The sequence below is a fragment of the Anopheles darlingi genome, chromosome 3 (assembly GCF_943734745.1).
Source record: "Anopheles darlingi chromosome 3, idAnoDarlMG_H_01, whole genome shotgun sequence".
Lineage (NCBI taxonomy): Eukaryota > Metazoa > Arthropoda > Insecta > Diptera > Culicidae > Anopheles > Anopheles darlingi.
The window spans coordinates 8,029,557-8,044,811 of NC_064875.1; the positions used below are offsets into that span (position 1 = coordinate 8,029,557).

Here is a 15,255-nt window from a genome sequence, read left to right on the forward strand (position 1 = left end):
TCCCTCGACGTCGTGACAATTCATAAATCTCGCACTTTCGCTTCTTCTCTCGTGGAATACACGATATATCCTGATGTGGCTGTGCTCCCATCGGGGAACTACCTAAGGAGGGGGAAGATGATGCAATATTGAGTCTAGGGTGTGTGCATCCTCCGATGCATTAGTGCGATCGCCCGAAGGAGGAATCCTTGCAACAACGGGGACACCACAGACTGTGCGCCATCACCACCACCAGATGAATTGGTTTGGTTGGTTTGGTGTTGTGGATGGAGAGAATTAATTTGGGAAAAAGTTATGACGAAGCCAAGCCGCTGTGGAAAGGAAGGGAGGGGGACACTCAATCAATTTCCAGTGCCAGAGATTTTGGGCTTTCTCCCTTTCTTGGCTTTTTCGCGAAAGGATCCCGCTTTCTAGTCACACGCTACACCCTTGCAATGTGCGAGAAAAGGTACGCGATAAATTATTTTTCAACTTTTGCTTCTTTTTTTTGTTGCACAAATCAATCCTCCTGACTTCATTCTCCCTCAAACGCGTGTCTCGCGAGAGACAATAAAATGGTAAGAATTTCTTTTCTTCGCTCTTTATACGGAGGGAGCAAAAGGAGCTACCGCGTCCTTGTTGCAATGTTAATGATAATCCAAAGCCGAATCAATAGGGCGCCCTCCTCGTGGTCGCGTCCTTCTACTCGAGCCAGAAAGTTCCCGCTCCTTCTGTTGTCTCGGCGTGCGCTGCGACCGTTATTTCAAATCGCATTTCGATTGGCATCGAGTTGGCTGCGGGGATTTATATAAAAAATGAACTTTCTCTAGAGTTTTTTTCGATTTCTTTTGGCTCACAAGAAGAGGTACGAACGAGGGATCCTTTCTTATCCTTGTTCGAGCAGCAGACGCGTGAGTGACGGCTAACGAATGAGGAGAGTTTAATAGCAAGACTGAAACTGAGACGGTTCTCGAATAGGGCGATCCGTTTAAATCGCTCCTTCTCTCTCGCGTCCGTTAACGTAGCCTCCTCAATAACGAATAAATTAGATTAAAAAACGAGCTGCGACTCGACAGGGTTGGTTTACTGTTGTTTTTTATGTTGTTGCTTGATTTAAATCGCTCAAAAAAATTGTTTATAAAACTCCTCACACCTGGCGTCTGAATCTGAAGAGGCCAAGAAAGGAAAGAGGCCGGAGCTGGAGCAGGAGCAGCATCCTTCTGTTCCTTGCCAGTTGCAGTTTGCTCTTGGATGCAGCACTGCTGCTGCTGATGTTAAGGATGAAGGAAAAGAAAGGAAATGAAGGGGGATTGGCAGTGTGTGGAGTGTGTAATCAGAGGCGGACGAAGCGGCAGCGACTCCGCGTGCAGCTTGCGCCTGTTTTGGCGTGTATTGAAAGGCGCAGAAGGCAACCAACCGTCCGTCCGTCCGTCCGTCAGTCCTGGCTTAATTATTTCCGTTTTAAAAAATCACGTTCCTCCCCACCGACGGCCAAAAACGCTGAGCTGCGCGCGGATCGAATGTCAACGGTGTGTTGGCACACAATAAGGCACACAGCGTGCACGCACCAGGCCCCAGGAGGAGGAGCAAGAGGAGGAGGAGTAGCAGGAGGAACAACAGCGGCCAGACATGGCCTGGCATGGCATAGCGTTCCAGACGGGCTTTTGCACCTTTCGGCGATCGCGGTTATATCGTTGCGGTCTTGGTTGTCATTCGTCAAAAAGCATGTTTCTGGCGGTGGCCCCTCGAGTCCCCAGGAGGAGTCACCTTGCAAAGGGGGACACCAGACCTCGACCAGTTCGAGCGCGCCAAACAACCAGCCAGCCAACAGCAATCCGAAGAAGGTCACTTCTTCTCCTCCCATCAGCTCTTCTCTTGAGCAATTACAATTACACACTCCATTTGTTTCTAGTTTTATGCGCGCAGAGCATAACACACCATAATGTGTGTGCTGCGGGTGGTGGCGCATAGTGGGCCCCCGATCGACGACACACGCGTGTGTCGATCGCCGTGTGATCGCTAAGGGATTGTGGCTGGTGGCGTCTTGGCCCACTGTTGTTGCCTTGAGCGTGTGCCTGTGACGCAAAAGCGCGTCTCGGAGTAGATGACGGACGCACGGACGGACGGACGGACGGAGCACGTGCAGACACGTCGTCGTATCCCTTCAAGCGCAGCGGCGCGGGGTCGGGAATTAGCAAAAAGTGGCGACTGGAGGCCTGTGCCAGCCCAGCCCGGCCCAGTAACCAACCTACCACCCCAGAACCAGGTTTTTCATTTTCGGTTTGATGTATGCACATAAATAATTAAAGTACCACCACCGGACGGTTGGACAACAACAAGACCGGGCGCGCGCGTCCTAGACAAAACAACAAGCATGGGACAAGCATGGAAAAGAGCGCCCTCTTATGGCGAAACCACCGAAGGCGGCCGCACTTGGCGATTCCAAGGCCCACAGCGACACCGGAGACAACACACCACGGGAATAGCAATAGTTCGCTTTTGAAGAAGGGAAAAAGAGGAGATGGGCGGGCTCCGCACAGCTACCCGAAGTCCGATCGTTGTCCTTCGAGCGGTCAGTTTTGTAAAGTTTTCCATTTCCTGTTACGCATCGCATCGGGACGACGACGACGACGACGACGCATTCATTCACTTTTCTCTTCTTTTCCTGGAAGGATCCGTCGAGGTTCGCTCCGCTCTCTTGTAGGCGTCGGTGGCGGCCACTTTTCGGAAAGAAAAAAAAAAGGATCAAGATGTATCCGATATTACGGCCCTGTGTACCAAGCAATACAGAAAGAGAACGAGTATATATGACCCATGGTCACAGTTTTTGGTTCCCATGGCGTTGCTGAAGCCGACAATCCCAAAAATCCTTATCCTAAGGACGATCCCATCAGAAATCCCATTTCAGTTATGCTAATGAGTGCGTGGCCTCAGTTAATATAGCCCTGCGAAAGGTTTGCCAAAGAGGGTCTTCAGTGCTTGTATGTGTGTGTGTACGCACATAAACTGTCATCCGTTCCGCTAATCGAACCCCGCTGATGAAGGTTTGCCCTCGTAAAATCCATCGTTAACCCTTCTCTCTCAAGCGATCGCGCCAATCGCGCCCGGTTACTGTGTCCCTGTGTGTGTGGCCCGTGGCGAATCCGCTCGAGGGCCAATATTTACAAATATTATAATTTTTCGCCCCGTGATTGCCAATCTCTCCCCATTCCATCGGCGGCAGCAGAGGAGCGGTGCTGCGCGTGATCGAAACGGATTGGTATTGGTTGGCGCCAGCGAAGCCGCCTGGCCTGGTGGCTGCTGATTATTGGAAGATTTATATCACCCAACAGCACACATCGCACCGGCATCATTCTTCGGAGCATCGAGTGATGAAGGAAGAGAGCGAAAAGAATACAGAGACACCCCTTTTTCAGCTATGCAAAGAGTCTGGTTTTCGCTGCTATACCTGCGGCGGGCCTCCAGCACACCAGCAGTCTGTGTCTGCCTGGTTGAATATGACTGACGGCGGGGCTTATTAAAGGTTCTTCTGCGTCTCTGCGCCTTTAAAGGCCGACATCATGAAGGGGGTTTTCGATCAGCGCCGCGGCGGTCTCTCTCGAGGTCTTCTCGATTCGCTCTTCCTAATCATTTATTAGTTTCATGTTTGTTGCCGTGCGGCCGGCCGGGCGGTGGACGGTTAACCTTCAAGGAAGTGTGAGCGCGCGCGTGCGATCGTCGCTCGAGAGACGATGGAGTGACGGAGAGCCGCGCGAATGGTTGGCTGGTTGGCTGGCTGTGCGTAGGGTCGAGATCGCAGAGAAGGCAAATTTGGCTGCAAAAAAAGGGGTTAAACTAGAGATTTATGGCGGGCATGGCTGGCTGGCTGGCCGGTTAGCTACATGGATCAAAGCAGAGACCCTCGACGTTCTCTCTCTCTCTCATACACACTCTTGATCGCACCTTCTTAGCCGTCGTCTGGTGTGTCATGCAAATCACGCGTGCGAAAAACCTTCCTCCTAATGCTCCGGCGCCGACAAGGCCGCGGACGCAGACGAAAGGGGACCACCACACTGGACCCAGACGACGGCCAATCCTTCATTTCTGCAAACCCCAAAACGCCGCACCACCGAATGTATCGGCATTCGGAGTGGAATACGTTAGAAGAGCAAAACGCAAGACGGACGAAGAAAAAAAAACTGGGAAAACCCGGTTCTCGGCCTCGGAATCCCGATGAGAAGAGTTCGAAGAAGTAGGGAAAAGGGGCCTCCAGAAGGAACACCACCACTACAAACACACGCGCACAAGGAGCAAATTTTGAATTCTGAAAAAGAGGAAAAACCGTTGCACGCCAGGTCGCGTCCTCCTTCTCGCCGTCCAGAAGAAGGAAGAGTCCTCGGTGGTTCGGCTTCTCTGTGCGCGTTCCTTCGGTTGGTTACGACACTTTCGGTGAGGTCGTCCTTTCTGTTGAATTTCTGCATTTTCTAGAGGCACAAGCAGAGCGCGCCAACAGAGAGAAGAGAGTGGAAGGACGGACGGACGTATTCTCGATGAATCCCAGCCGAATGCGATTCGAAACGGAATCCCAAATTTTGCTCGCTCGAATCTCACTCCGCGCTCCTCTGGTGTGTGCTGTAACTGCCTTTTCTCGGACCTTCGGGTGGTGTGGATGCTGGTTGGTTGGTTTTGTTGTTTGGAAGATTCTCAGTCTCCTGGATTCGCTTCTTTTATTCTTGGATATCTGCAACCGTTTGCGTTGTTTGCGAGAAGAAGAGCAGCCTCGGTGCTTATTGTGGTCGGAAGCAGCAACAGCAGCAGCAGTATCTATCGGGGCCCCTGCGGTAGGTAGGTCGAATCTGCGGGGTGTCCAGTTTATACAACACTTAACCTGGGCAGCATCTTCGAACTGCAAGGATTAGAGGAGCGGCGGAGTATTACGTTCACCCCGAAGCAGGAGGCAGATGTTTGAGATTGAAGAAGGTGGTGCGTTCCGTCACAAACGCTGGAGGAACGAACCGCACAGAGACCAGACCCCCTCTCCAGGAAGGAAATGCATAATAACAGCTCGCGTGTATCGTTCGAGTCGATTTGCACAGGAGGAGGAGGAGAAGGAGAACCACAAGCTCGATCGAAACTCCTCACAAGAAAGGGGGAAAAAAGGACGAACCTCGAGCTCGCGTCAGCCTTCCTTTCCACGGCGATAAGAAGAGGGGGACGCAAGACCCCGGGGTTGCTCTAAGTCTAAGGAAAATTCGTAAATTAAACGACGATCCTCCTCTCTCACCTTCGCCACCTTCTTCCCTATGCCGATGCCGATGGTGGTATGCTGCATAAGGCGGCCGCGTCCCTTCTTTAGTGTGGCGTTTTGGATCGCCAGAGTGCAGTTGGCCGATTACGATTGTTGCGTGTATATTTGATCGTTGATTACACATTCGTCAACCCGAACTCCCCTGCACACACACCTCATACAGGCCAGGTGGTGAAGACGTTACACACGGCCAGGCTGGCAGGCAGGCAGCTTTAGCTAGGGTGACAAAGGACCAAGAAAAACTGCTGCTACTCCTCCCTAGCATTGAGAAGAAGGTGGAAGAGGATCCAAAGGTGTGTGTGCAGATGATGCAATGGTTAAAGGACGACAACCACGCGAAGAAGGACTGTTACACTTTCTCGGGCTTATCGAACTGGAAAAAGAGGGACGCCTAGAGCGTGTTTGCTACTATTGAGGGTCGGTCGGCCATGTCCTCCTCCTCCTTCAGTGTGTCTTCTCTTTGTCCTTTGAGCCAAGGATTGTATCTTCACCACCACGCGTGTCACCGTCGTCCTCTTTAGGTGTGTCTGTAGTTATATGCCATCTGGCGTGCCACGATCATCATCGTTTTGATCAATCGGGCAAGATAACCGTTCTTCTCCTAGGGTTCTCCTTTCAGGTCTTTGTTTTTTGCTTTTGCTCTCTGCGCCCATTCCATCCGAACCACCGAATGCACTTCCGCTCTCGGTACACTTTCTGGACTGCTTTTTTTTTTTGGTGTTCCTTCTTCCGGTTCCGAACCGGAGCGAATGTGACATCGCGCTGGAGACCCTTCTTCCCTTCCGATCGTGAGCGATCGTAGAGCAAATGACACCCATTTGCGCGCTGCATTTATCTGTCGCTATTTTTTGTGTTTGAAGAAAAAGGGTCAGAGGAGATCCATGCCGTCTGCTGCTGCTGCTGCTCCCTTGAACCATGACCCTCATGACGTCGCGAGCGCGCGAGACGCCGCCTAGGGGTCAGTAATTAGTGGTGTGCGCCCTCTGGCTTTCTTGTTTTAAAGGGGAGGAAGGCCTGGACTGCACCAAAAACGATGGCAAGATGCCCAGTAGGCGCCGCCGAATAGCACAACGCACACACAAATACATCAACTGGATGCGACAGCTAATGAGGCTTATCTGTTGCTGCTGGAAGGCGATGTTGTGCCAATAATTGATTGACGAAATTGGCGAGCAGCAGCTTTTTGGTTGCCTTGAGGCGATTGTGCGTTTAAAGAGAACGACTTCCCACTGGCCGTCGAGTTGTTTCGCAGCCCAAAAACCATTTCCAACACACGATAATAACTCGTGGTCCCGGTTCGCTTTCCTTCTGCCCTGCCTGCCCCTGTCCGTCTGTCCGGTGAAACATCCGGAGGACCATCGAGGGCATCGCATGGTGCTGTTAAAACTCCAAAGCAGGTGGTTTTCGGGTGCTTCGGAAAACGGAGAGAATTAAGGTGGCAGGTGGCAACAGCAGCAGCAGAGATGATCGCTGACGGTGTATGTGCAGCAGGCACCTTCAGCGCGCTCCTCCGTTTAGGATATGAAGACGACGGACGCACATCCATCGCTTGATGATGACGCACAAGAAGGGTATGGAGGATGCACCGGGCAACGTGGACGCCACCGCGACCTCAAAATGCCAAAACACAAAGTAGGAAAACATAATTTCGAACAGAAGAAGAACTAAAAGGGGGAAACACACAGATCCCGAGATCCACACGATCATCGAACGAGGACGACGACGACGACAGGTGCTATGTGGGGAGAAAGAGAGAGTGCGTGAGGAGTTCGGGCCCGCTGATGGTCCGCTTGCCATAAGGAGGCCGGCCAGAGACAAAACAAAAACGCAACTACGAAGACGGGCGGACTGCTGGACCGATGGCGAAGGAAACGATGCGTCGGAATGGTGAAATCCTTGATCGCGTTTCGGGTTCTCGTGAATGCAAGGTGCACACTCCGCCATCCATTTGTGTGTGGAGTTTCTCGTCCTTGTTTTTCCATCTTTCTGATCTTCGGAAGAACCCCCTATGCACGCCATCCCGGAATATGGCCGTGCAGGGAAAAGGATGCGAAGTTGTTTGTAAACAAAGAGTAGCAGCAGCAGCCGGCGATCACACCACCATATCATGCTCATGCTGGTCGCTGGTGTACAGCCCGCAGGAAAGGACATTTAAATGCGGTTCGCGCTGGCCTGGGGCTTTGGCGATCATCGCGGTTGTGCGCAAAAACCATGCACCTGGCTGCTCCCCGCGCGAAGGCGCTTTTATGATGGGGAGGATGCAGCTGCTGTTGTTTCGCCGCCGCTAATGCACGATCCTCCGGCGAGTGGTGGCTGATGCTGGTCTGATCTCTCTCTGGCCGCCATCACGATCATCAACAGCACGCGCGCGTGCGCGCATCGATCGTCTAGCCCATTTATGTGCGCATCGGCACGCGTGTCCGCTCATTACTCACCTTGCTTAATAGAGGCCTCTGCAGGAGTGACTTTTAATATTTAGCGTCATTTCGCGGTGCCTTTTAAACGACGGCAGCAGAGGAAAGCGAAAGATCGCTGGCGTGACGCGTGATGTGGTGTGGTGGCCCCGATAACCGGATATCATTTAAATGCCTTCGCGACATCGTGGTGGTGTGACCACTGGTATATTATCGCGGTCCCGCGATACAGGATAAGATAGCACGTACAACTCGGCGACGACGACGACAAGGTGGCGTTTCGAAATCGATCGCAATTTTCGTCCGAATTGACCATATTCTCCAGTCAGTCTGTGCGTGCGCACAAGGCCGGCTGCAACAAACGACCACGTTTTTTCGCTGTGCATTCAGGCGCGCGGCTTATGCTCGATGTTTTTCATTATAAACAATCGCCCAAGGATCATTTGGCATAAATGTGTGCCACATTTGTTGTTGCTGCTGCTGCGTAGAACACACACTGGAACTCTGGAACACAGAAGAGGCTGCAGCGTTTCGGTTTTCCCGGGCATTTTATTATAGCTCCAGCTCCTCCGACTCCTAAAGAGAGGAGGAAGCTTTCTGTTTCTGCTGTTGCTGCTGCTGCGCCACATGTAACTGGATTCGAGGTTTTGCGAAGATCATAAAATATGATGCGAACCAGCCTCTGCCCTTCCCGTGTTCGTTCGTGTTGCATCGATTGCAATCGATTCTGTTGCTGCTGCTGCTGAGGCTGCGGTTCATCTTCAAACAACGCAAGCCCTGCAGGCGCACCCATGCGAACCGGGGCGAGCTATAAATGTTTCTTCGCTTCGTTCAGCAGGATTTACTTCGATTTACTGGTTTATGCTGGATGCCCTTTTTACTGCTCGGCTGATGCTCTTTCCTTACTTCCAAATATTTATTGGAGGATGGTGAGCGAGGGTTTCACGTTTGTGTTCCGTTCTTTACCACCACCTTAACCGACCTAGCCTTGTGTATTACTTGGGTTTCTTAATTGCGGCACACACACAGGGCAACAGCGTTTTCGCTTCGTTTAGTTGTTTGGGTTTATTATTTTATAGAGTCCTCTCTGTGCCTGCCTGCCTGCCTGTCTGTCTGTGGGTTAGTTCTCTTCCTGCCTGCAACCGAAACTGCACGCAATTATTATCAAAAAACCATACCGAAAAGCAAACAATCGACGTAATGGCCTAGGTTTTCATGGCGGAACGACGAAGGTCAGCAGCAGCCAAAGGGTGGTGGCCACGCAGCCAGCCTGTGCGCAATACGGATGCGCTGCTGCTGCTGCTGCTGTGGTCTATGGATGGCTGGCGATGGATTCGATCGGTTATTTATTTACCCTTTAATTGTCTGTTGAAAGGGAAGCAACTAGAGTAGTAACGGTGATGAGGGGCAACAAAACGTTTGTTGAGGTATTATCACGTCGTCGCAGAGTTCGTTTACGATGCAGCGCGATAAGAGGATGAGGAGCTCTCTGAGGCGAAGAAGGATAGGAGCAAGCATTCGCCGCGCAGCGAGCGATGCATCGAGGATCTCGCGTATCCTGTGTGTGCACAACACAACAAGAAAAAGACTGTGTGTGTGTGTGTGTCTCCTCTCGTTTAAAGCACATCCGGTTCTCCGTTCCTCGGGCCCACAATGCGTTGTTTGCCGAGTTGTGTTTTGATTTGATCTTGAAAAAGTGCTGAAGTGAAGAAGAGAGATCCGTGCAAAGGAGAGGAACCGAGAGACGGTAGAGTAGCGAGAAAAGAGGCATTTGTGCCCGGTTGTCTTCGGGATGGTTCGGGAAGGATGAAATATGTGCGATCCCGCGCCGTTGCTGCTGCGCCGGTTTCTGCAAAAGCAACCCTGGCCTGGCCGCGCCCGATCGACCGTAACATGAGCCTTGAGCCTCCTCGCCTCGAGAGAGGAAGCAGAGGGACCACCATCACAACTCGAAATAATGATGAACGCTCTCTCCGTCTCTGTTGGTCATAAGGATTTTGATGCGTTGCGACCGAAATTGCACGGATGAGAAAAGATGAGGCAGCGAAGGTGGAATTGCCGGGTGTGTGTGTGCGTTTTACCTGAAGCGACGAGGTCCTAAGAAAGCAAGCAAGCAGGACGTTAATATTACCTGAAAAACACTCAGCTCACGAGAAGCAGCGGCGGACACACAGTGCCTTGTCCACAGTCGCCCCTCTCCTCAGCATCCCTCTTCTTTGTCCACCTATCGTTTTCTCTTACTAATGGTTCTTCTTACCGTTCGTTCTTTCCATCGACAGAAACCATCTTTATGCAATTGGAACCTTCGCTGCTTGCGGTGGCCTGCATCGCGTCGGCAACACGAGGACTCAACGTGTCGACCAAGCTCGCCGTCGGCTACGACCTGTGCCGGCTGACGATGCACGATCTGAACAAGATTGATTTCGTGGTGAAAATCATCGAAGAGATTGTGGCCCGCGAGATCGCCGACAAGCAGTGCCAACAGCAGCAGCAACAGCAACAGCAAGCCGCCCAACAGCACCAGCAGCAGCTGGCGGTGGCGGCTGGCAGCAGTTGCAAGGAGCAGTATCAGCAGGCCCCCCAGAAGCTGTCCTCGGCGACCGCTACCAGCAATGGCGGCGGTCCGCCACAACAGCAGCAACCGGAAACGCCGACCGATGTGCAGTACATCTACTTCTAAGTCGCCGCGCACTCGCCATTACCATTAGGCCATGCGATGCGCCGCCACCGCCGCCGCCGTTCCTACCATTCTCGATCCAGCTTCGTTTAGTTCTTCTTCGTTTGGAACCAGCGACATCAAAACACACGGTATCGACCCAATTTCGATAGAAGAAGAGACATACCGTCTCTCTATCGCATATGCTACTATCACACATCTACACGTTTACCTGGAAGTGCCGATCGCCGCCACCATCGTTGTCGTCCAACTAGCACTGCTCCCAGGAACGCTCCCGCTCGCGCACACTACCCCCTCGAGATGTCTTTAGCGATAACGTGTAGCAAACCTAACCCTGCTTAGCCACACGGTTAATATCCCTTTTGTAAATATTCAATATCCTTTTCCTATCACTTCCGGTGGGGGGGGGGCGACTAGCGTTGGATGTGGGTTAAGGAGATATATTTAGCTTCTTCAAGGTGTTACCCAACAACAACGCGCCTATGAAAATGCTAAAGAATTCCCCCTTTCCCTCTGAAACCGCGACACCACCCATCATCGAGAGGGCGGTTACACAAAGTATATATGGAGGCGCCTGACAGACCCATTCTTCTTTGCCGTTTTACTGCCTCACGATCGCCGTGCCGAGAGAGAGAGAGAGAGAGAGAGAGAGAGAGCCGCCATCACCTCGATGTTTGCGCGATAACGAGCTCTCCATGAGAGGTGGAGGCGCGCACTGTGCGACAATGTAAAAAGATAGTTTTGTTAAAGAGTTACACAGCGCGCGCGGAAGTTAGTTGGCGCATGATGTGACGATAGGCAGAGAGGGAGAGAAAGAGCGCGCGAAAGTAAACACGTAGCATGGACAGGGTAGGGGACGCGCAACAGCTCCATCACCTTAGACACACGCTGCGCTGCGCGCGGTAATAGAGCATTTAAAGGCCTCTCGAGCAAGATAAGGTAGAAAGCGAAAGACAGAGGGAGAAGGGGGGGTATGTTGCGATCGTGACACCACTACCATCACGGACAGTAGTAGCACCCAGAAGGAAGAGCAGCTGATAAGATGTTGGCACTTTTTCTACTTCTTTCATCGCCTTCCGTTTGGCTTTGATAACGATGAGGTGTAGAACCGAAGGTGATGATGCCTGATGGGATGGGTGTGTGTGTGTGTAGCAGATATCTGTGACGACGAGCCATACAAACGTGAGACGATACAGTGGGAAAAGAGAGAGAGAGAGAGAGAGAGAGAGAGAGAGAGAGAGAGAGAGCGGGAGAGATGGGTGAAAGGAACAAGGGAAGGTGGCACCACGGCTTGTCGCGAACTGTAAATATTAGCCGCTATCTCAGCGATAAGTAGTGGAGTGTGGCCTATGGTATAGTGTACGTCATCGATCAGCGTGAGCTTTGCTGGTTCTGGGGCTGATTGTCGTGGCGCAACACATCAAGCATTCGATTTTTCTTGCTCTTGTTCTCTTTTCTTCTATCACCTTTTTTTTCATGAAACAAAACAAGAAAGCAACATGCTTATTCTAGTACGATTGTTGAGTTATCTGTTTTTTTTCTATTTCATTTTTATTAACTATGCGCACCTTCATTTTGCTCTTCATTATTCATACTGTAAACTCCCCCATCATTCCTGTTTCTACGTTTATTACTTTCTCTGTTCATCTCGCCATTAATTCACTTGGTTGAGTTTTGGTTGATGCACTTGGTTGAATTAAAAAAAGAAAACTAGAAGTTTTACCTGTAAAAAGAAGAGAACAGAACGGAGAGGATGGTACAAGCTAAAGGATAGGTTTAGTAATTTGTTAAGAAAATGTGACAAAACACTTGAAAAAGGAAAAATCAGAAGTGGAAAAAAAACTAATATAAAACAATGAAATGCAAAAAACAAATGGAAACCAGATACGCTTTTGAGAGAGAGAGTAAGGAGATGGTTAAGAAATAGGTCTAATGGGAAACTGTTGTTCGTACAGATACAAACACTAGCGCCGCAGTAGCCAGAATAGCGAAGCGAAGTCGGTACCAGAGAAGTGCGCCTGTTATAATCACCTTCTTCGGACACCTTAATCGAACAGTGAGCTACTTTTTTCATACTCACTTACTTTCTATTCTTCATATTCCCATCGATTCCGGCAAATGAGGTCTAAAACAATCCTTGAAATACGTCCATCAGAAAACCCCGATACGACCAGCCTAATCATAGAGCGATGAATGAAGGGCACCAGTGCGAGGATCGCGGCAAAATGGTACTAGCGGGCATGCCACCGAGATATGAAACAAACACAAACTTGGAATGCAACGAAAGTTATACAACGAAGCACGAAGTTATAATCCTACACTCTTGCGCTAGAAAACGAGAGACTAGAAATCGCAAATGCGTCCAACGAAATGATAAAACAAGTCACGCACATACTATTACTACTACTGCTTCTGCCGGCCGTTTCACTGGAGAGAATAGGAGACACACAACAGATGGGAATTAGAACGCGTTAAGTTTTTAGAATGTAACTGTTTTTTTTTCTCTTTGCCAAAGATGTAAAACCAGATGTAAGAAGAGGGAGGGGGAGGGTACGAAACATAGAATTTGATAGGAAAACGGTCGCGCGATTGAGAGAGAGTGTGAGTGAGTGAGCAATATGGATGCGAATTGAATGTGTGAAATGAATGTGTATGTTTGAATGTGAAAAGGTTAATTTTAGAATAAGGGATGGATTTCAGTACTGAATTGTACAGAACGATGAATACACTCTAGAATGCAACACCTTGTGAGAGCTCTATTGCTAGAATATATAAGGACAGTCGTTTAGACAATTAATCGATGATGGTGCATTTGCGGAAGGCTAGAAAGGAGGGAGGGGGGAGGGAGATGCTGCCAAAACTACAAAATACGCTCGAGCGATGCCATTACATCAGAGACACAAACTATCCAGTTTAGTTAGCGTACCGAACACTACTTACAAAAGAGTTGCAGGAACATACAAACTACTTCATATGATTTGCATTTATTCGTAAAGTTCAGCGATAGTTCAAGAGCGAGTATAGCTAGGAGATAAACAAAGCAGAAAAGAAGGGCATTTTTGTGAAACGCATTTTCTTCGCAAGCTGCCACCATCACCACCACCAACTCTTGCTTGACGCATTATCAGGGGAGGAAGGGAGGGAAGACCTTCGGAAAACCCCCCAGTTTTTGTAAATTTAGTTCCGAGTTTTAGGGTATTTGTTCCGTTCGATCGGGCGCGATCGAATAATAGTTTAGGGCCGAGCGATCTCATTACTTGATGGAAGCGAGTTAAGACTATATACACACGCACACGAGAGAGAGAGTGGAGGACAGGGAGATCTATGGCAGGACCTGCATAGAAGCGCATACGCACAGTCTGTACATACATGAATCTAGGGTGTTTGTCGACATTTAAAATAAGGAGTAATCCTTAGAGAGAACCTAGCGCTTAAGGGGGGAGAGTAGAGTAGAAGCAGCAGAAGTGTGAACAAATTATATGGACGGATTGAATGAAGATCAGGCTTCGCGAGCGAGAGTGGTGCTGCTTGCGAGCAAATGGGGAAGGTGCGGGGAGGGGGAAGAGAAGCTACTTAAGAGGAGGTTGGCATGCGCCAGTTTTGGGATGTTTTCTTATTCAGTTTTTTTTATTGCTCAGTGAAAGCTCGTTGATGAATCCCGTTGAACTTGTTTGTTTGCTTCCCGCTCTTCTCGTTACAGTTCATTTTTGTCCATCTACCCCATCTTTTTGTTAATCTAGTCTTAATTAAGAGAATTTATAACCTATTTATACGATTGGAGAGAATCGCGACTAAAAAGAAATCTGGAGTAGCAGCAGCAGCAACAATGGCTCGCACGACGATGCATATTAATACCAAAATTGTCCGCACAAATGCAACACGCCGTGTGCTGCCCGGTAGAGAGGGAAAAGGGTGAAGCGGATTTCCCGTACAAGGATAAAATGAACTGCTTATTTAAGGTCCTTTCCCACTAGTTAGGGAAGATTTCTTAGAAGCCCATATTAGCGCAAGATGAGGATTTAAAGAAACATGAATTCCTACAAAAACCACACACCACAGGCGCATCCAACATGAAGATGCTCGATCCGCGCGCGAGCACCGTTCGTCATTAGAATTTATGTACGTGAAGTTTGAATCGATTTCTTTATCTATAGAACGCTACATGTATCGGACAGTTTTTAGTAGTTTCGTGCGCGCGCGCGCACAGGACACAGAAAAGTTGGAATTGTTTGGTGCGCTCCTCGAGAGTTTAATGTTAAGTTTACCGTTAATGCACTTCATAGCTTAGGAAGCCGCTTAGCTTAGCGTTCAGGCCGAGCCGAGAGAGGATTACTAGATAGAGAAGGAAAAGACACAAGGGAAAACAAAAAGGTAGAGGAAAAGTTCCATCAGGGCCAGAAAATTCCCAGGTGTATCCTTGTTGTGTGCGCTTGTTCACACGCCATGAGGCGCAAACTGCGGCTGCGGGTTGACTATACACGACCCAGCAGCACCCAACAGCAGGAGGAGCAGGAGATCGGGCTTCTCCTCGTGTCGGTTTCATGTCAGCATATTTTTTATTACTATTACTTCTTTCGTTTGCTAGTAAGTGAAAACAGTGAACAATAAAATGTTTGAAAAAGGAATTCATTGGTTTTTTACTACAGTTGGATGGGGGTGGAATACGCGACGAATTATGTAATGGGGTGTTTGTTTCATTTAAGTTAATAAGCTTATTTCTGACGATTTTCAGTGCAGAAACCAAAAAAATTCGGTAAAATTTGGAAAAAAAACTGAAAGCCGTTAAGTTTGAATTTTATAGCACATTCGTCTCTCGAATTCATGAATATAAACACACTTTCACTTCATTCCGCCTTGTAGTAGATTTCGTTTTTATCGTTTTACGACGAAATTTATCG

At 49.5% G+C, this 15,255-nt stretch overlaps 1 protein-coding gene across 1 annotated transcript in view; it reads left to right on the top strand.

Annotated features, from left to right (window-relative positions):
- LOC125953987 (G1/S-specific cyclin-D2) overlaps positions 1–14,976 on the top strand; it is a 38,612-nt gene extending 23,636 nt beyond the window's left edge. Inside the window, exon 5 of the mRNA XM_049683905.1 lies at positions 9,960–14,976. Within this exon, the coding sequence (XP_049539862.1) occupies positions 9,960–10,360 (401 nt within the window). The 3' untranslated portion in view covers positions 10,361–14,976. The remainder of the gene's footprint in view (positions 1–9,959) is intronic.
- The last annotated feature ends 279 nt before the right edge of the window (positions 14,977–15,255 follow it).